Source organism: Capricornis sumatraensis, chromosome 10 (assembly GCF_032405125.1).
Source record: "Capricornis sumatraensis isolate serow.1 chromosome 10, serow.2, whole genome shotgun sequence".
Lineage (NCBI taxonomy): Eukaryota > Metazoa > Chordata > Mammalia > Artiodactyla > Bovidae > Capricornis > Capricornis sumatraensis.
This window is the reverse complement of record NC_091078.1, coordinates 63069129-63090610: the sequence shown is the minus strand read 5'-3', so window position 1 is coordinate 63090610 and position 21482 is coordinate 63069129. Positions and strand designations below refer to the sequence as shown.

At 45.3% G+C, this 21482-nt stretch overlaps 1 protein-coding gene across 1 annotated transcript in view; it reads right to left on the bottom strand.

Moving 5' to 3' along the window:
* The window catches only part of SRGAP3 (SLIT-ROBO Rho GTPase activating protein 3), a 122082-nt gene that overhangs the window by 83651 nt on the left and 16949 nt on the right, over positions 1 to 21482 (bottom strand). The window contains exon 3 of the mRNA XM_068983109.1: positions 18395 to 18557. Coding sequence (XP_068839210.1) covers positions 18395 to 18557 — 163 coding nt within the window. The remainder of the gene's footprint in view (positions 1 to 18394; positions 18558 to 21482) is intronic.

The window sequence follows — 21482 nt, the reverse complement described above, 5'->3', positions numbered from 1 at the left end:
TATTTTACCGTGTTCCTCCAAAGCTGCCTCAATACCTACGGGATCGAGACCCAGCTCGTTAGCTTGACTTTAAAGGCTCTATGTGACTAGCACAGGGTAGTGTGCTTGTGTGCTAAGTCGCTTCAGTCGTGTCTGACTCTTTGGGACCCCGTGGATCATAGCCCACCAGGCTCCTCTGTCTATGGGATCTCCCAGACAAGAATACTGGATTGGGTTGCCATGACCTGCTCCAGGGGATCTTCCCGACCCAGGGATCAAACTTGCATCTCCTGCACTGCCAGGCAGGTCCTTTAGCATTAGTGCCACCTGGGAAGCATAGTTGCTAGGTGGAGAGGGCTCAAACTCAGAGCCAAAGGGACGGGGACTGGAGATAGGATGTTAAAAACCGTTTAACCTCTCAGCACCTCTGCTTCCTCACCTGTAAAAGGAGTGCCTGTTACTGCCCTTCTTTGCACTTATAATGGGAAGCATAGTGACCTACTTGTTTATGCACTTGTCACTTGTTTTTCCCATTTGAAGGTAAACCCCATGAGGTCAAAGAGACTTTCTCCCTGATGAGAGATGCTCAGACCCCCTCGTTGCTGGGACCACTGGCAGCAGACAACCCCCCGGCTGAGAGCATGCTTCAGTGATGGCATCAGAGGGCATGGTGACAAACCCTCCAAAGACTGATGCCTCATCCAAAGATATGAGGCATAGAAACCAGTGTCTCCTGTTTCAACCTGGACAGCTTTAAAGGGCCATTCTATCTTTAGAACTCCTTTTAGGGCTGGCTAAGACCTTGAGTAAGACTGCCTGCATCACAGCCTGACTTCACTCTGCTCCCTCCTCCACCCTCCCTAGGGGTGGATCCCAAGTATCTCCCTGTTAAATTTATCTGCTGTTAAATTTAGGCCTCAGAGTCAGTTTCCCGGTCCCCAGCTTGCAGTGTCTCACTTTGCCACTCTTCCCGCGATGCCACAGAGCCTGTCACCCAGTGGGTGCTCATTAAATACGCTTGCTGAGTGAACCTATGAATGAATGTAGTGACAATTCCGCTAAGCCTTACTCTCCTTGTACATAAACATGGAACGATGCCATGGTGTCATGAAGTCCTTGTGAGCTGGAAAGAGGTGACACGTATGGCAGCACTGGTATCATACCAGACACAGGTGGAGAGCTTGGGAAATCGTGTTACAGCCTGAATCAATACCCACTGGATGCCAGGGGCAATGTGAAGAGGTTGTCCAGGAAAGGGAATTCATAACTGAATTTTTTATCAACTCTTCCCAGTTTGGTGGGATCAAGGGTCAAGAACCAAAATGGCATGATGTGGAAAAGGCTTCAAAAGAGTGAAAGAGGTGATATGGGATGAGGGGATAACGAGGCTAGAGGGACCACCTCACCTTGCACGGGTGGCCGGAGGCGGCATTCTAGGCAAAGGCCACAGCCTGAGCAAAGGCGTGTTCCCCAAGAACAGGGGGAAAGTGTGGTTTGCCAAGAGAGGCACATAACAACAGAAGAACAGAAGACATGGAGGCTGGGCCCGATCACAGAGGCTGACAAAGTGGACCGGAGCCTCTGAAGGTTTGCAAGCGGGAGTGTCTGATGGGCAGTCTGTGCTCTTCCAAGAAGATGAAGCTGTAGGTAGATGGAGGGTGGGCTGGATGGAGGCAGTAAGTTTCCAGAGGGAAACTGCCTGAGTCTCTGCTCTCTCCCCATCAGCACCAGCCTGGGTGGGACTAGCCACAGCGAGTGCTCAGCCGATAGTTACTGAACTGTGAAGGACTAAAGGCATTTTATTTTTTATGGTTGGGTTTTGTTGGGAAAGGAAATAGTCTCAACTACAGTTCCAGAAACTACTGAATGAGGAACCCAAACCAAACATTCCATCATGAACGAGAGGCCAAATCCCTGATCATCCCTGGCAAACATCACGCCCAGCCCTTGGGGACCCCAGGGACAGTGTATTCACACTCTCTGTCAACATTTCTCGCAAGACTTTCACACCTATAGAGGCTGGGGTGGTGCGTTGCTTCCTTCATGCACAGGAAGTATGCAGACTGTAAAATATGATTATATTGGACCAACGCAGGTTCAACCACAGCAGCCCCGGTTCCTTGGGGTTGGAAGGACAGAGCCCTGTCTCTTTGACCCCAAAGTCTGTAAAATCAGGTGGCAGGCCCTGGCCCTGCCTCTTTTTTTTTTTGCCCACAGCAAAGGACAGTTAAACTTCCCTTAGGACCAGATAACTCTGAAGGGGATTGGGGAGCTGTCCTGGGCTTAGTTATAAGATGCTTAGCAGCCTTCCTGCCCTCTAATCTCTAGATGCCATAAGCACCCTCTACCCCAATCCCAAGATGCAACAACAGAAATTATCTCCAGACATTGCCAAACATTCCCTGGGGTACAAAATCACCCTGGGTGGAACCGCTGCCCAAGGGCTCCAAGTGGCAGCCTCTCTGGCCTACAAATGTGTTTTATTTGGCCATTCAGAGTGTTCAAAAAATCTGACTCTTCCCAGCATTTAGAAATAAAAAATTCTCCTTACATGTCCAGATTTTCAGCTTCCCTTGCAAAACTAAAAGATCCAGAGAGGCTGAGCTCCCCAAATTGGAGAACAGGGGCCCCTCTGGATGGGTCGTGCTCTCCGGTTGGCCACAGAATCTCCATTCATTTGTCCATTTGAGTTTATGACCCAGAAACCAGTGGGGTCTCCCTGGGATGGCTGTCTGTATCCTCCTGGTGCTCATCCCGACAGCCATCCCAGAGCTGCCGAATCTGAACCTGTGAGAGGATCTTTACACAAGCACCCTTCTTGTGTCCCCGCCTCTGAGAGCTGCCGAAGGGTCTGCTTCCTGAGAATGAACCTCCTGACTCCCCTGTGGACCCCAACACCACCACCTTTGTAGAATCCCACACCCCTGAACCCATCCTCCTGCTTGTACTACTGTTTCCTGGAGCTCTGTGGCCAGGTCCTCACCTGCCTTCAGTTTGATTTACACACGCATTTGTTGAATGGCCTACTAGACAACAGCCTCCATGAGGCACTAAAGACTCAAAGCTGAGTGAGACCTGGCCCCCGTTCCATCAGCCACAGCCTGCATTTCTGGAGTACATTACAACAGTAAACACCGTCCAAAGTCACCTCCATACGTTATCTAAAGGAAACCTTTAAGGCAGGTACTATTATACCTACGTGGCAGAAGAGAGCTGGCGGCTCAAATGAGTTAAGCAACTTGCCCCAGGCTATACAGCTAGGAAGGGGCACAGCCAGGCTCAGGTTTTGGTTGGTCTAACCCCAAAGCTGGAGAAGGCAATGGCACCCCACTCCAGTACTCTTGCCTGGAAAATCCCATGGACGGAGGAGCCTGGTAGGCTGCAATCCACGGAGTCGCTGAAAGTTGGACACGACTCAGTGACTTCACTTTCACTTTTCACTTTCCTGCATTGGGAAAGGAAATGGCAACCCACTCCAGTGTTCTTGCCTGGAAAATCCCAGGGATGGGGAGCCTGGTGGGCTGTGGTCTATGGGGTCGCACAGAGTCGGACACGACTGAAGCGACTTAGCAGCAGCAGCAGCAGCAACCCCAAAGCTGGCACTCGTAAGGACTTTCTATGGCCTGTTTCCCCAGCACCTAGACAAGATGCGGGCACACGGGTGAAGAGAAGCCACTGGAGTGCTGTCACAGAGATGAGCCCAAGCCAGAAGTCCAGGCTGCAAAGGAAGGCATGCCCTCTGGACTCCACCCGCCCATCATGTGCACGCTCTCACCACCTGTGCAAAAATCTGCATTTCCCCGGTCCTTGCCCTCACCTGCAGGCAGCTCAAGTTCCCCTTGACTTGGTACTCCTTGGCTCACTTGCCCTGCTAGGCCTAAGTCAGCCATGCTGATCATCTCTGGCTTCTTCCTTCTTCCTTGCTCTGATAATAAAAGATGAGACATGGGTGGGACTGACTGCCGCTTGCCTTGTCACGCCAGATGGACCATCCGGCACGGGACCCGGGATGACCAGGTGCTCTAGTGCCTTGTGTCTAGTGACTGGGTCAGAGATGGAAACATATTTCAGGCTGAGCTGATGAGAATCTTCCCTGAAGTTTTCTAAGAACCATATTCTCAGATCTTCTTTCCTCTGGGGTTGCTAAGCGAGGACGTCAGGTGTCTTGGGCTGCCAACCACAAGGATTGTCGGGGTCTTGACAACAGTATTTATGTCCTGATCTCGTGATGCTTAGATAAGATTTTCCTGTGGACTTTTCCAGCTTATAGAATCTCGTGAATTTCCACCTTGGCTCATGTGCAAGAATACTGATGCATTCTGTGCTTATTTTAGCATGAAGACACCACAATGACCACGGGGCGAGACAGTTTTCTGAAAACCCTCTACCAAACACCAGCTTTCAAACAGTTTCTGCAAAAGAACAACTTTCCAACCAAGTAGAGAGAGTGTAAGCCCCTTCGAGGCTGGGGCTCTGGCTTCCCAGAGTGCTGATAACAAAGACTGGCGAACAAAAGGAGCTCTGTAACACCTGTGCATGAGCTAAGCAGAACACAGACACTAAAAGGAGGCCACCTTCGACTCACTTTTTTGCAAAAATAAAACAAAACAAAACCACATACATTCACATCAAGATGGCATCAGCTGACATTTTTTGACACAATGGTTCTGGAGTGAAATCAATGTTTTCACCAAAAAAGTCCTGCCATGGATGACTGGATTTGGTTTTCAATGCAGAGTTAATCTCAGTTTTAAGAGGAAACCCTCAAAACTGTTACTACAGATCCTAAGACTTTATGAATTATATTTGAAAAGTCCTCTTCAAGGGTATGTCTCTGTCTCTCTCAAGTTAAATGTGGAGCTGGTCACTCTGAACATTTAGAAAACATAAAAATGCGGAATTTCAATCACAGGACTCCCTCTCACTTCTTCAGAGGTCATGGTTCGAAAAAACGCTTCAGGAAACTACAAGGCAGGGAGTAAGGTGGAGCCATCCTCAACTCCAGATATCTCATCAGGAGCTGAGTCAGCAACATCTGTCTCTCTTTTCTCTTTGCTTGATATTCTCATGTCCGGTTTTCCCCCTCTGGGAACATTCCACGGCTTCCCTAGTTCTGGGATTCCAAACAAACAATGGGAAACCAATACACAAACAAAACAAAGTAAAAACCAAAAACTCTGTCTCCTTTCATTCTAATCCACTGCTTTTCCACACTCCAGCTTGTTTTCTCATCAAATAACAAAACTGGAGACGCACAGATGTTCCCTATTTAAATAAATGATATATGTGAGCACTGACCATCTCCCAGAGAGACTGTGTTTTTATTTCTAAAGCAAAGGCCTTAAGGGTGTGTCTTGGAGGGATGGAGCATTCCCAAGTCTGTCCTGGAAGGTTGGCTCATCCCTGAACACGGCCACTTGGACAGCTGACTGGCTGATTTCTCCGAATAGTACCTAGCTTGCTGGTAACTTAGCAGCCAGCGCTCTGGCACGTCCCCACCCCTTGCCTCCCAACAGCCTCCTCAGCCTACACTTTGCCCTCCTTCCACCTAGACCTCTGTTACCCTTCCCCCTCCCCCCACCCCCTTCCTTTCCCTGCTCCTCAAGACCTCTCTTCTTTCCTCCCCTTTGCAGACTGATGTCTGTCTCCTCTGGCTGCAACTCCAAATGTTGGCACCAACTTGTTTTCACAAGAAGCTGGAACATCCGGGCTGGGAGGTCGGGCTTCAAGGAAACAGGAAGGCCCTGCACCCATTCATCAAATGCCCTGGACAGAGGTGGGCCCCACTGGTACCTTCCCAGGAGCCCTGCGATGGTCTGAGGCAATAAGCCTGGCGTTGTGTCTGTCTAACCCCTTAATTACTCCCACCATCTCTCTGGGACCCTGTTTGTGCGAAAGCCTTCATTTTCAGAAATGCTTAAAATGACAGGTCTGAAGAAGCCCAAGGATACCTTGAAAAGGCATGACCAAGTGACCTGATGTGGTCAAGACAGGAGTTTCTGAATCATTCCTAATAATACTAAATATTATTAACAATAAGTTATTACCGTTAGTAACAATGCTTAGTACCAGCACTATAATACTTATCATTAAGGATAATAACAACAATAATAGCTATTGTTCCTTTGATCTCTTAGCATGTACCAGGCCCAATGATAATTGCATTATAGGCAATACCTCACATAAGCCTAGTATCAGGAATTTATGGGATATAACCCCTATTGTAACCCCACTTTAAAGATTAGGACACAGAGCCTCAGGGAGGGTGAAGAATTTGCTCAAGATCACGGAGGTAGTAGACGTGATTCTCTCTCAACCATTCCACTCTGTTGTTGGGAGAACTATGACTCTATGTGCCTTTAGAATTTTTTCCCCAATATTCCAAAATAATTATAAAACACACATATTCCTCTGCCTTACTGTAAAAAGCACGCTGCTATTTAAGAGGCTCTCCTTTAGGTCATTGTCAGTATCGGACAGCACCCTTTAGTAGAATCTCCTGTTTCTATGACCAAGTCCTGGCCCCAATCACTGGCTTCCCGGCCAAGGCAGGAGAACAGGGCATGGACCCCTGGGCTGAGTCTCTGTGAAAACAGAACATACTCAGGAACAGTCTTTCCTGACCATGTCTCAGACTTCCTTTTTTTTTTTTTCTGCAAGGGTGAAGGGACATGAATCTCTCGCAGATAAGCGTCAAAAGGCTCAGGGGATGGTTGAGGGTCTCTGTGTCTTAAGGAGTGTGACAAACCTGTCTTTCTGAAAAACCCATAGCTACAAAAACCGAAAAATCCCTCAGCCTTGAGCTGTTTTCTCCCCCTCTGCTTTCTCTTCAAGGCGGATATGGATGTTGTCAGGATTATTTGTTGGATTTAAAACATTACTGATCATTTATTCCTGCTGAATCACTGACCTGAGACACCTCTCCAACCTCCTTGTCATTTTTTAATCTGATCTTCTACTGTATTTGCATTGTTTGTGTAGAAGATGGAACAGGATTGATTAGCATTTCAAAATGTCTGTACCCATGTATCCACCCTTCAATCCACCACCTTCCCACCCATCCACTCATCCATCCACTCACCCATCCACCCATCCATATCAACCTCCCTGACTCAGGCCCCTGTTACCTTCCACGCGCAACTTGTGCATTAGGGTATATGTGTAACAACTGAGTCCAGCAACCCTCTTTTCAAAGCCATCAAACACACCAAATCAATCATCCTTAAACTTGGCTCTGATCACATTACCCCCTATTCAAGAACCTATCTTAGGTCATACTTAGAAGTGGAACTGCTGGGGTACAGGCTGTCTACCTCTTCCTTCTCTGTCACTGGGCACTCCCACTCTTCTCCAAAGGGGCGTCCAACTTACATGCTTCTTAGGAGGACGCAAGTGGCTCTGCTGCGTCACATTCTTGCCAGCACTTGGACTGCTTGACCAACCTAAGAGGGGTCAAACTGCGCTTCATTTTGTTTTATTTTACCTTCTTCTAATTACCAGTGAGTATGAGCATCTTTCCTTATACTTTTAACCATTTAAATTTCCTTTTCTGCGATGAACTTATTATTTATATCTTTAACCCATGTTCTTACTGGGTTGTTTGCCCTTTTCTAATTTTTTTCTGGTAGGAGCTGATTTTTATATTCTGGTTATTAACCTTTTATTAATTCTTTGCATGCCAAACATCTTTTCCTTTCCTAGTCTGTATCTTCTCTTTATTTATTTGTTGCAGTTGTTATTGTATAGAACATTTAAATAAAATGTATATAATGAAATCTATCATTATTTTCCTTTATGGTGTATGCTTCTTTTGTTTTGTGCTTTATGTTTAAGCAACTTTTTCCTACCTCTAAGGTTTTAAATAGAACCTTCTACTATATCTTCTTCCAAAAGTATTTAGTTTTATTTTTTACCTTTAGCACTTTAACCCATTTAGAATATTTTTTTGTTAACTAAGGTGGAGGTCTAATTTTTTTCCATATGGAAATAAAAGTGTGTGTGTGTGTTTAAACCAGTTCCTAAAAAAATAACAAGAAATGGACAAGAAACCAGTGGAATCAGCCCCATTTTCTAAACAAGCCATCCTTCCCCCCAGTCTGTAATGCACTGCTGCCATACTGCGTTCCCATTTGTGGGGGGCTGTGTTTCTGAGCACTAATCTGGCCCACCTGTTAGTTTGCCTAGCACTGCTCTAGCATTACCCACTGTACTATCACGTAAGAGGAAGTCTTGATATCTGATAAGGTAAATGCTCCAACAAATACCAAAAAAATATAACCTACTTATTTTCTTTTTATAAGAAAATATTTTCTTATAAATATTTTCTTTTTTATGGGGCAATCAAGTTAAAAATTTAAAGCAAGTAGATGGTTTCAAAGAAAATCTTTGAAAAAATCTTTGAACTAAAATATGAATAATTCTGAAAAATTTACGGGGCATAGAAGAAACTACAAAATGGAAATTATGAAATATTTATACCTGAATGACAATGAAAATATCACATCAAAATTTCTATGTGCAGATAATTTATAGCACTAATGGCATTAATTTTCAATCATTCTTGTATTCTAATATATGCATTTTTAAATTACATTTTCTAGTTGGCTATGACAAGCATACAGGAACATTATTAATTTTTGTATATTTATCTTGTAATCAGCCATCTTGCTGAACTCTTTAACAGGAAGTACAATATTTACTGGTGGTTTTTTGGTAAATATTCTTTATCAGGCTAAGGAAGTTTCCATTTATTCCTAATTTGCTAAGAATTAAATGGTGAAAAGTTAGAAGCATGCTTTTTAAAAGTCAAGAATGTATTGAAGGGGCTACGAGAGTGGTCCAGTGGTTAAGAATCCATCTTGGAATGCAGGAGACTCAGGTTTGATCCCTGGTCAGGGAACTAAGATCTCATGTGCTTCAGAGCAACTAAGCCCTCACACCACAGCTAGAGAGTCTGTGTGTCACAACAAAAGATGCAACAAAGATGCTGTATGCTGCAACCAAGACCCGATGAGCACTAGGTCGCTTCAGTCTATGGGATCCTCCAGGCAAGAATACTCGAGTGGGTTGCCATTTCCTTCTCCAGGGGATCTTCCCACTAAGACCCAATAAAGCCAAATAAACAAATAAATATTTTAAAAGAAATGTATTCAACATCCTGTGATAAACCATAATGGAATATGGTTTATGATGGAATATGGTTTATTGTTTATGGAATATGGTTTATGATGGAATGGAATATGAAAAAGAATGCATATATATATATAATTGGTATATGGCACAAACCAAGACAATATTATAAAGCAATTATCCTTCAATTAAAAATAAATTTTTTAAAAAGATAATATATATGTATAACTGACTTACTTTTCTGTACAGCAGTAATTAACACAACAGTATATTAAAAAAATTAAAAAATTAAAATAAAAGTTAAGAATGCCATATCTCTCCCCATTTTCCTCTACTGAATCTATTTAAGTCCAAAAGGCAAGTAAAGGAAATAAGAGGTTATTTAAATTAAAAAAAAAAAGACAATAAGTTAGAAGCAATCTGTGAATGATTTCTGACCCTTTATTTAATCTGTGTGCCCTGAATGTTTCTTTATCCCATCTCTGAACTTAATTCTCACTGCATTTTTTCTCAAAGGATTATTATTTCCCAATAATCATCCTAATAGTAGTTAATATTTAATGACTACTTACTGCATACCAGGTAGACATTTTATATCATCACTTTTTAATCCTTACAATGACCCTAAGAAGGACGTTTTTAATTAGCTCCATTTTGAAAATGTTGAAATCGTGAGGATTTAGGGATTAGGTTGAGTTCACGCAGCTAAAAAGTAGCAGAACAGGGACCCTGCAGTCTGTCCACAGCCCTAACCATAGCACCATGCTGCAAGGCTGGCCGACCTGCTCACAATACAGGACCAGACTTTTCTGCCAATGGACCTTTGCTTCAGTCTAGAATCCTCTGACTTTTCCCAAATTTCTGCATGTCTGCTGGGGACACAGTGAGGCACCCCTCAGAATGCCTTCAGGATAGGGGAACATATTCCCTCACCTGTGGGGAGTACTGTCTGTAGACGCCCCACTGTCAGCCCTGTTTGGAACAGCCTCACAAACAGGCATTTGCCCAAGGCCACATCTCCCAGGAGCAACATGAAGGTAGAAAGGCCCAGCTTCCTCCCCACAAACCAGGACAACCTGGAAGGGCCACCCTAGCCTCAGAACTCCCCAAGGAGTCATTTGAGGCCTTTGTTGTGACTGCATATTCCCTGAGTCCTGCCTCTCTCCCTTCCTTCTGCAAGGGGGTGGACTCCAAGAATACTGGCTAACATATCCCTGCAACATAATCCCTGTCTTGGAGTCAGCTTCCCAGGAATCCAAGCTGGTATAAATCCTAAGCCTCACTTCAAGATTCACTACAAATGCTGCATCTCCTACACAAAACCTTCCCCAAACTGCCCCCCCCAGCCCAAATTAAAAGCCCCCCTTCTTCTGAATACTGATATCACCCATACACGCCTGTCTTCACTTCCACTGTTCACTGTGAGCTGGGAAGGCACTATGTCTGACTCATCCTTCTGCCTCCCCTAATGCCTGCCTTTTCCACTGAGCATGGGCTCTGGGATCAGACAAAGATGGATTCAAATCCCTTCTTCACCTTTATTGGCATCAGTTTCCTCATTTGTAAAATGGGAGTGATGACAGCATCTTCCTCTAAGGCTGTAAGAAGTGAATGTTTAGCCCAGAGCCCAGCACACAGTAGGCACTGATTGCTTGTTATCTATGATTATTGTGTATCTATTGTGATGAGAGCGATAACGCGTGTTTTCTGAGTGAGCTGGGAACTCCTGACAGCGACCAGGTCAGCAGGCTGCACTAGCAGGGCGAGCGCTCACAACTCATCTCCCTGGGAGACAGTGGAGACAGCTGAAGGCTCCGAGCCCCTGGCAGTCTGCCCGCGTCACTCGCTCTCCGTGCAGGCCTCAGAGCTGAACCCTCCAGCATGCAACCCCTCACTCTCTCCTGCAACCCAAAAATTTAAAAAAAAGAAATTTAAATAAATAAACTTGGCTTTGAATCCAAGGCTATTGGTGCTTTTGATCTTGGTTACAAAGCAAGGCAATTATTAGATACAAAAGCCCTGATTTATTTATGAAATGCGACGGATATCTTCAAGAAGGGAACGAGAAAGCTCACTCTAGACCAAGCCTTTATTGCCACACCGTGAATGGCTGCTTTCAAACACAGGGCCCCCGAATGCCCTCTCTTCTCTGCTAAGAGTCTTTTCTCATTAGCGCTTGCTTCAGAACACCACAGCTTCCAACAATCAAACTCACTCCAGGGCTGGGACAAGTAATTAAATTCTGCAGGCATCCGAGCAGAGGATAATGGATGGCTATTGTTAAGGAAGCTGAGGCTGGAAATGAAATGGGCTCCAATGCTCAACCTCAGAAATGGTTGAGGCGGAAAGAGAGAGCAAAAAGGACACAGATGGACCCTCCCCGCTGGTGCATCACAGGGGGCAGTGGAATCAGGGCTGGACCCGGAGTAGGAAACCTGCGTCAGGGGCCAAACTCTGCTCTTACTGGAAAACCAAGAGGTGGGACTAGGTAAATCATTCCCCGTGTGTGATTCCCAGGTCAGCAGCAAAAGCAGAGCCTGGGAACTCGTTAGAAATGCAGGTTCTCAGGCCTTACTACCACCTGGTGCATCAGAAGCTGTGGGCTTAGGGCTCAGCAATCCGTGTTTAACAAGCCCTCCAGCTGATTCTGACGCTAGACTTGAAGAACCACTCCTGTTTCAGAATGAGGCCAAAAACTCAACTGCACAAACGACCAAGGAGCTATTAAAATAAAGGGGTTGGTGTTGTGCGCCAGACAGTGCAGGGGCTGTGAGGCAGTGGAGTGAGTGTGCCCTGCTTGAAGGGCCAGCAGCTTCTCAGCTCTGGACAGCCACATATGGATCTGGGACTGTCAGAGTTGGTTTTTTGAGAGAAATACAAAATTCCGATTTTTATGTGAAATTTCACAATTTTAAAATATTGGTTGAAGTTTTCTTAACAAAGTGAGGGCCAAGCAGATTAAACTTGAGAACCAAGTTCAGCTGGGGACCACCATTTTGCAGCCTCCATTCCAAGCTGCCTTGGACCCCCATCGTTGACATTCTGTCCACTGTGCTCCAGCCCTTGTCCTAACACTGAACTCCTAACCTCCTTTCCCCACTTGGGAGACTCCTATTCATCCTACAACGCCCAATTCAAGCATCACCTCCACTGCTGAACTCATTCTCAACTCTCTGTTTCACTTTCTATCGTCTCCACTGTGAAAGTAGAAAGGAATCAGATGGGGCCAAAGAACTAACATGAATAAGAAGGTAACACAGAGGAGGAAGGAATGGAGAAGTTAAAACAGCCTTTTCCCACAGAGGAGGAAAGAGGAAACTCCTGCAAAAGGGACCATTTTTGCTGTTTGAAAAAATCACTTAAATAAGGACACTGATCCCATATGGCCAGAATCTAATAAAATGAAGTTTTAAAAGGGCAAATATAAAGAAACACAAGTGCAGAATTCATAGGATAGATTAAAAAACATTTGGTACAAAATCCCCAGGAGATTTGAGCTGACAGTTCAGAGTGAGTCAACCATGTGATGAGACGATCATGAAAAAAGCAAGTGCCTTCACAGGTTTCATTATTAGAAATAAAATGTCTAGACAGCCCTGCTCTCTTCCTTGCTGCTCAGAGCTTCCTGTAGAGTTCTGAGTGGTTCTGAGAATTAATTTCTGTAGGTCAGCGAAGCCCTGACGTCTGACCCAGGAAGAGAGAAAATGCAAAGCCAAGTTACAAGGGGTCAACTGAAGGAACCTGGTGTGTTCACCCAGAGGCAAGATGGACCTGGGTATGCGGTCATGATTTCTGTATTCAAGTAACGGATAGATTTCCATGTGGATTGATGTAGGTGGTGAGTGAAAACCCTGGAAGATTTTATCTCAACATTGGGAAGAATTTTCTATTGATCTCAGTTGTCCCTGAATGGAATACAAGATAATGAATGCTCTTTGCAGGGGCCGAGTGGGGGGTGATCTGGCAGAGAAAGAACAGCTCAGGAAGAAGATAATAAAAGGACTGAAAGAGAAGAGCTAGAGAACAGCCATTGCTTTATTTTTCACCCCTCTTGTAAGGAAAAGCACTCAGTTTTTCTTGGGCAACCACCCTCAGCCATTCTCTGTCCTCTATATCTGGGGGAGTTGAGTGTACACCCGATTTCAGGGATGTGTTTCCCAGGCCTGGCGGGTCTGCACTGTGTCTTGCCAGAACAGGTCCAGCTTCAGGAGCACTCATGTGATCCACGCTGGGTCAGTCGCAACCTGGGAGACCCAATTCTGAGAGAAGGGACCTCTCACTTTCCCCTGGACTTGAAGCAGGTAGGATGTAAGCCTGGGGCTGTGGGGGCCATGCTGTCATCACAGAGAGAGACTGACTCTACATCAGCCTTTCTCCCACCCTTCTTAAAACAAAACAAACAAATGAACTGGAAAACAGAAAACATTGGAGCAGAGTTGCAGAGAGACTAAGTTCTGACAACACCCTTTGTGCCCTTAAAGCCCACATGCCTGAAGACAGTCTTGGCTCGGAAGAGCAGATAAGCTCCCTTTCCACCCTCAAGTCAGTGTAACTGGGTTTCTGTTGTTTGCAACCATAAGAGTCCTGATCACTACGGTGAGCATTAAGATTTCATATAGTTCCACTCTGGTGGATCCACTTCTCACACTTAAAGCAATAGCCACCTGCATGCACAAGTCCATTCGCCCAGAAGAAGCCCAGAATGGCTATGGAATGGGAGCCACTGCCTCCAGGCATAACACACTGCACTGTAGAAGGGAGAACGGAGAATCAGGAAAGGGTGAGTTATTGAGTCAAAGAGCATTCAGCACTGCTGAGAAGCTGGCAGGGGCCACTGCCCCAGGCCCAGGCCCAGGAGGGACACCTGGCCTGGAAGCCACTCCTGCAGAGGCAATGCGGGAATGTGACTTAGCAGATGGTAAAGGAATTCCATGCCGCCATGTGGCACTGTCTCCATCTCTACTTCCCACATGAGAAAACTAAGTCTCTGAAAGACCTACTCAGGGTCTCACCACCAGTGAGAGGCAGTTCTGAGACAGATTCCAAAGCCCAGGGGTGGTGCCTCCTGCAGACGATGACAACTGGCCATTCTCGGGCTTTACCTTCTCATCTGTAAAATGGGCTGAGTGATGATCCTGTTCCCTAGTCTGACCAGAGACCAGCCTCTGCAGAACTATCCCTCATGTAAGGATGCGGGCCTTGATGCTGAGATCATCCATAACTGATAGGATACACAGGGCCACACTGTGCTAAATCAGCCCATCAGGCTCATCCTCAGCTCTCTCCTGGCCCAGAGGGGCCGGGTCATTTCCTTTGTTCTACAAGCACAGGCCTGGTAACAAGGCAGCCAGGAGCTCAGCTGTAGACATTTCTTCATTATTTTCCACCCTGTTAACCTCCATCACAAGTGAGGCTGCTGTCAGCCTAAATGAGAGCTGAAAAGATTTATCTCACTTGTCCAGGGCTCAGCTCATGAAAAGACCCTCCATTTCCTAAAGGCCCTAATGACCTTTCTCTGTGAGTCCCTCTCACCCAGGAAAAAAGATGTGATGGTGGTGGCTGCAGGCGGGGGCCTGTGATGGGACCAAGTAGTCTGAATCACTTCTGTATGGCTTTGCAAAGCACTATGTGAATGTTTCTTATGATACTGTATTTACCTTCCTAATTATGTTTGCTTATGCAAATATTAAAGTTAGACTACACTTCAAATAAATAGAATAAAAACAATAGAATGGAAAAGACTAGAGATCTCTTCAAGAAACCTGCAGGATATCAAAGGAACATTTCACGCAAGGGTGGGCACAGTAAAGGACAGAAACGGTAAGGACTTAACAGAAGCAGATGAGATTAAGAAGAGATGTGAAGAATACACAGAACTCTACAAAAAAGGTCTTGATGACCCAGATAACCACAATGGTGTGGTCACATAGCTAGAGCCAGACATCCCAGAGGGTGAAGTCAAGTGGGTCTTAGGAGGCATCACCATGAACAAAACTAACGGAGCTGACAGAATTTCAGTAGAGCTATTTAAAATCCTAGAAGATGATGCTATTAAAGTGCTGCACTCGATATATCAGAAAATTGGGAAAACTCGGCAGTGGCCACAGGACTGGAAAAGGTCAGTTTTCATTCCAATCCCAAAGAAGGGCAGTGCCAAAGAATGTTCAAACTATTGAACAACTGAGCTCATTTCGCCTGCTAGTAAGGTTTGCTCAAAATCCTTCAAGCTAGGTTTCAGCAGTACGTGAACCAAGAACTTTCAGATGTGCAAGTTGGTTTTAGAAAAGGCAGAGGAGCCAGAGATCAAATTGCCAACATTTGCTGGATGATAGAGAAGGCAAGAAAATTCCAGAAAAATATCTACTCCTGCTTCATTGACTACACTAAAGCCTTTGACAGTGTGGATCACAACGAACTATGGAAAATTCTTAAACAGATGGGACTACCAGACCACCTTACCTGTCTCCTGAGAAACCCATGTGCAGGTCAAGAAGCAACAGTTCGAACCAGATATGCAATAATGGACTGGCTCAAAATTGGGAAAGGCGTATGTCAAGACTGTATATTGTCACTTTGCTTATTTAACTTCTATGCAGTGTCCATCATGTGAAACACCAGGCTGAATGAAGCTCAAGCTGGAATCAAGATTGCCAGGAGAAGTATCAATAACCTCAGATATGCAGATGACACCACTCTAATGGCAGAAAACAAAGAGGAACTAAAGAACTTCTTGATGAAGGTGAAAGAGAAGAGTGAAAAAGCTGGCTTAAAATTCAACATTCAAAAAACTAACGTCATGGCAACTAGTCCCATCCCTTCACGGCAAATAGAAGGGGAAAAAGTAGAAGCAACGGCAGACTTTATTTTCTCAGACTCCAAAATTGCTGCTGATGGTGACTGCAGCCATATTTAAAGACCCTTGCTCCTTGGAAGGTAAACTATGACAAACCTAGAGAGCATATTAAAAAGCAGAGACATCACTTTGCTGACAAAGGTCCACCTAGTCAAAGCTATGGTTTTTCCAGTAGTCAAGTATGGGTGTGAGAGTTGGACAATAAAAAAAAGCTGAGTGCCAAAGAATTGATGCTTTTGAACTGTGGTGTTGGAGAAGACTCTTGAGAATCCCTTGGACTACAAGGAGATCCAATCAGTCAATCCTAAAGGAAATCAATGCTGAATATTCATTGGAAGGACTGATGATGATCCTGAAGCTCCAATACTTTGGCCACCTGATGCGAAGAGCTGATTCATTGGAAAAGATCCTGTTGCTGGGAAAGATTGAAGGCAAAAGGAGAAGAGGGTGGCCGAGGATGAGATGGTTGGATGGCATCACCAACTTAATGGACATTAATTTGAACAAACTCCAGGAGAGAGTGAAGAACAGGGAAGACTAGCATGCTGCAGTCCATGGGATCGCAAAGAGTCGGACACAACAGCAACCCTTCATAAACACGGCCCCAGCAAGAAATCAGAGCAGATTGTGTGGCAGGAGGGAATTAGCTTGCAGTTACAATTCTGCCATAGAAGACATCCTCAAGTGGACAATCCACATACAGACCAGGGAGAGATGACTGTATTTCAAACCAACTTGGCATCTTCCTCTGTGTGTCTGGCAATCCTATGTCACCTCTTCCCTAAAACTGGCACCAGGCAAGAACGGATGAGCTGTATCATTTCAATAGTAATTGTCTCCTCCACTAGCATAATAACAGCCAGCTTTCCTCAGCATTTATTCAGTGCCAGGCTCTGCTTTCCATGCTTTATAGGGATTAACAACCCTCAACCCAAGCAGCTGCCCTGTGGGTATTTCTATCCCCATTTCACAAATAAGGAAACTGAGGCTCAGAGAGTTTAAGTAACAAACCCAAAGACATACAGCTAATAAATGATGCAGCCAGGAAAATGAACCCTGAGATTTAAGAATTCTGGACCCAAGACAACACCCTGAACCACCTGTCAATAACAGCCCCCTCCTTCACATGCACCACTTCATTAAACCCTCACACTGCCCTGGGAAGTAGGTGATCTTAACCTCGTTTCACAGACAAACAAATGAGCAAACCGTGACCTTAAAATTCCTGTTACAGAAACTGATCTTAAGAAAATAGCAGTAGCCCATCAAATGATGAATGAATAAGAAACTTGTGGAATATATATATATATATATAAAAAATATTATTCAGCCATAAAAATGATGAAATTCTTCTATTGGAACAATGTGGATGAACCTAGAGAATATCATGCTTAATGAAATAAGTCAGAAAAGACAAATACTGTATTATATCATTTATACATGGAATCCAAAAAAATAATACAAACAAATGTATATGCAGAAAAGAAACAGACTCACAGAAACAGAAAACAAACAACTGGTTGCCAAAAGGGGAGAGGAGCAAGTAAGTGGTATGAGATTTAGAGATACAAACTACAATAAATGAAATAAATAAAAAATAAGGATATACTGTATAGCACAGGAAAATATAAACATTATCTTGTAATAACTTTAAATAGAGTACAATCTGTAAAAATACTGACTCACTATGCTATGTACCTAAAACGAATATAATGTAAATAAACTATACCTAAATTTTTAAAAAATAGCAGTGAATATGACAAAGGTCTATATAAAAGACGCTCACAGCAGCAATATTTAAAATAATATGGAAATCACTGAAGTGTTCAACAATAAACGATTGGTTAAATAAACTAGCGTATATCTATATGATGAAATACTATGTAATCTTTCAAAATGTTATGGAATTATACTCATTGATATGGAAAAATTTTATAATACAGTGGTATCCAATTTGTTAGGTAACATGAGGAGTAAAATCATATGCAGTCTGACCTCATTTGGGAAAAGTACACACATATTCTACAGAATGTATAAAGACAAGCAGTCATAGAGAAGGTATTTACATATGTACATATAAAGAAATTCTTTTGACAACCAAAGTGATTATGGCTGAGAGATAACATTTCAGGTGATGTTATTTTCTATGTGTGAGCTCATCTGTATTTTTCCAGTTTTCTTAGAAAGAATGCACAACTTACCTAACCATGCAAAGGTTTTTATTTTTGTGGTGGTGGTGGTTGCGGAAGTGGCTGAGACCCCAGCCACATCCAGGACTCAAACTTGGAGCCTGGGGGCCCAAGTCCAATCCTCAGCCTCTTGTCCCCTTCAGCACGCCTGCCCCTTGGTCCCATGTTCCCAGACCACACCCTACCCTTGACAGTCTCACCATAGCCAGCCTGGGGCAGAAACCCAGGTGGCCCAAGTACCCACCTTTTTGAAGAGTCTGATGACATCCTCACTGATCTGGGAGAGGCGGACAATGACATTGTTCATGAAGATGTCGTTGAGGGTGGCATGGTCTCGGCTCTCCCGCCTGGTCTGGTGCAGGACTAGATACCAACAGTTCACGGGCGAGAGGAGATACTGGTCTTTCCTATAGAAACCAAGACAGCTTGTTGGAATTGTCATCCACAAATGTTCTACGTTGTCACCCACCACAGCTCTTTTGACCTTAGTGTGGCCCTCTCAAATTTGTTTTCCTATAATACATTTAACAGCAACAGAGACCATGAGGGCTGAAGCAATCCTCCCAAGGTCACAGAGCAGTGCTGGGGCCACTTTGCATCTGTGTTTCCTTAAGAAATGAAATATTTCTGTCTTCTCTGTGCTTTACCAAAGACCCCTCTGTTAGCCTCAGTAAAGTGTGTATATACCCTGGTGTCCAGGAAGAGTGAAGGACAGTTAGAAGCCAGTGTCAAACCAATAACCCCATGTTGCCACACAGGGCATTAGGGCTGTGTTCCTGACCTATAACCCTTACTCCACTTTCCAAGGTGGGAAGGTAATGTTGAGGCAGAGGCTCAATCATCACCTTAGGGTGCCTGGCCCAAGGTCCAATCCCCCAGGCCTGCCTGGCTCCCCCTGGGGGCTAGCCAGGGTTCTCTCAGGAAACGCAGCCTTCTATCAGCACTTTTGAGGAGGGGAATTCAGCTGACTCCCAGTATGACCATATCATCTTCCCAAAGTCAAGTGGAAGTAAGGGAGAGGGGAGCCCTGAGGGCCTCTAGGCAGCTGTGACCGCCCCCTGCTTACTCCACCCAAACCCTGGGCTTGGGAAAGATAGGTGAGGAGAGGCCAGTTGACTTTTCTGTCACCAAATGGGCTAAAAGTCTGTCCAGAAAACAGGAATCTGGGAGAAGGGAATTTGGTTTAGACAGAGGATAGCTAGGTTAAAAACCTCTAAGAGAAAGAAAGGAGACATTATGCTATAAGATAAACGAAGCATCTTCTCTTTTGCTTTCAGCCTACAGAAAAAGCCGGGGCACCAAAAGCCAACAGCCAAGCCTCCTATCCTCCTAATCCCTCGGCATTTGCTCCACGTCAGGTCTCAGGTGACTGTGGCACAAACCTGCCTCCCAGGGGCTCCTAATGAGGCAGTGAGGCAAAAGGATTACAGTGGAAGGTGCTGAACGTTATGATGGAGACGTGCAGGGCATCCGTTCTGCATGAGAAGTTGGAGAAGACGCGGAGTTCCGCCTGCGTCCCCATCACATCATCCCCTGTGCTTTCCTGCCAACCTCTCCCCACTGGGGACTTCCACATTCTGTGCCTCCGGAGCACATGAGCCCCACTTTTCTCCCTGTCTCTGGGTCTCAGCCTAAATGATACTCTCTGGTGAGCACGCCTCTGACCTCACTCTAGGACAGGAGTTCTCAGAGGTGGAGTCCAGGCCAGATGCATCAGCTCCACTTGGAAATTTGTTGTAAATGCAAATTCTTGGGGCTACCCTAGACCACTTAATAAGAAGTCTTGGCCCTGAGCCCAGCATCTGTGTTTTGACCAGCCCTCCAGGGGACTGTGATGCATACTCAGGTTTGAGGATTTCTGCCCTAAGGAGCTTTCACTCCCCACCCATTGCCCTACTTGAAGTTCTTTGAGAGCAGGAAGTGTTTCCCTCTTAGTTACCATAATCAGTGCCCAGAAACATGCCTGACACACAGCATATGCTATGGAAGAAAAACCCAACAAGAAGGTCACATTTGTGCTGGGTCCTGAAGCATAGGTAGGAGCTTTCCAGAGGGGCAGAGAGAGATGGAATTGTAGGCAGAGGGACCTGTGGGTACAAAGAAGTAGCTCCGCAGAGCTAGGAGCAGAAGAGCGAGCTAAATCCTGAGTGTGTTAGGGGAGGATATAAGGATGGGGGGAACGGTTAAAGGCTTGACTGTGGGGAGCTGAATGCCAGCCTAATGAGTTGGGGTTTTATCATCTAGGCCATATGGTTCTCAACTCGAGTTGCACACTAAAATCGCCTGGGAAGCTTTTTAAAAACACCAAGATTCAGGCCCCTTCCAAGACCAATTAAGTCGGAATCTCTGGGGGAGAGAGACTTGGTACCGGTATTTTAAAAACATTCTCCAGAAGGGTCTAATGTGCACCCAACGTTAAGAATGCCTGCTGTGGGCAGTGGGGAGTCATGGAAGTTACTTCAGCAGAGGTATGATCTAACCGATGTGTATCTTACAAAGATCACTGAGGGCAGACTGGAAGACGGTGGATGGATGGGTAGACGGGTGGATGGATGGTTAGACAGACGAGTGCAGGGGTGGGTGGGTGTGAGCAGAGGCACGGTGCTGGAAGCAGGAGGACCAATCAGGAGGTGACTCTAGTCCAGGAGAAGAGAGATGATGAGGGCCTGGGTGGTGGCCAGAGAAGGGCAGATTTAAGAGACTGCTCACTGGGAGAGATGAGAATCTTGAAGACTTCCTAGAAAGAGAGAGGAGGTGGTGGCTCAGATGGTAAAGAAACTGCCTCCAAAGCAGGTAGTTCCAGATTCAATCCCTGGATTGGGAAGATTCCCTGGAGAAGGGAATGGCTACCCACTCCAGTATTCTTGGGCTTCCCTCATAGCTCAGTTGGTAAAGAATCTGCCTGCAATGCAGGAGACCCAGGTTCCATTTCTGTGTCGGGAAGATCCTCTGGAGAAAGAAATGGCAACGCGCTCCAGTATTCTTGCCTGGGAAATCCCATGGACAGAGGAGCCTGGGAGGCTACAGCCCATGGAGTTGCAAGAGTTGGACATGACTTAGCAACCACCACCAGGAAGCGGGATGTGAACGGTGATTCTGAGATCTGGATCTCAGGTGACAGGGTGGATGCTGATGACATGAACCAAGATAAGAACCTCAAGGGGAGACGTGGATTTGGGAAGGAAATAGTTTACATCCTATTTCCACTGCTTCCTAGGTGGTGATGGGAATGGAAAGATTAAAGGTGCGATGAGATAACCGAGTTGTTACCTAAATTACTTCAGGGGCTGAACTCAGCCTGGGGATTCAAGAATTGAACAGTATCAGGGAAA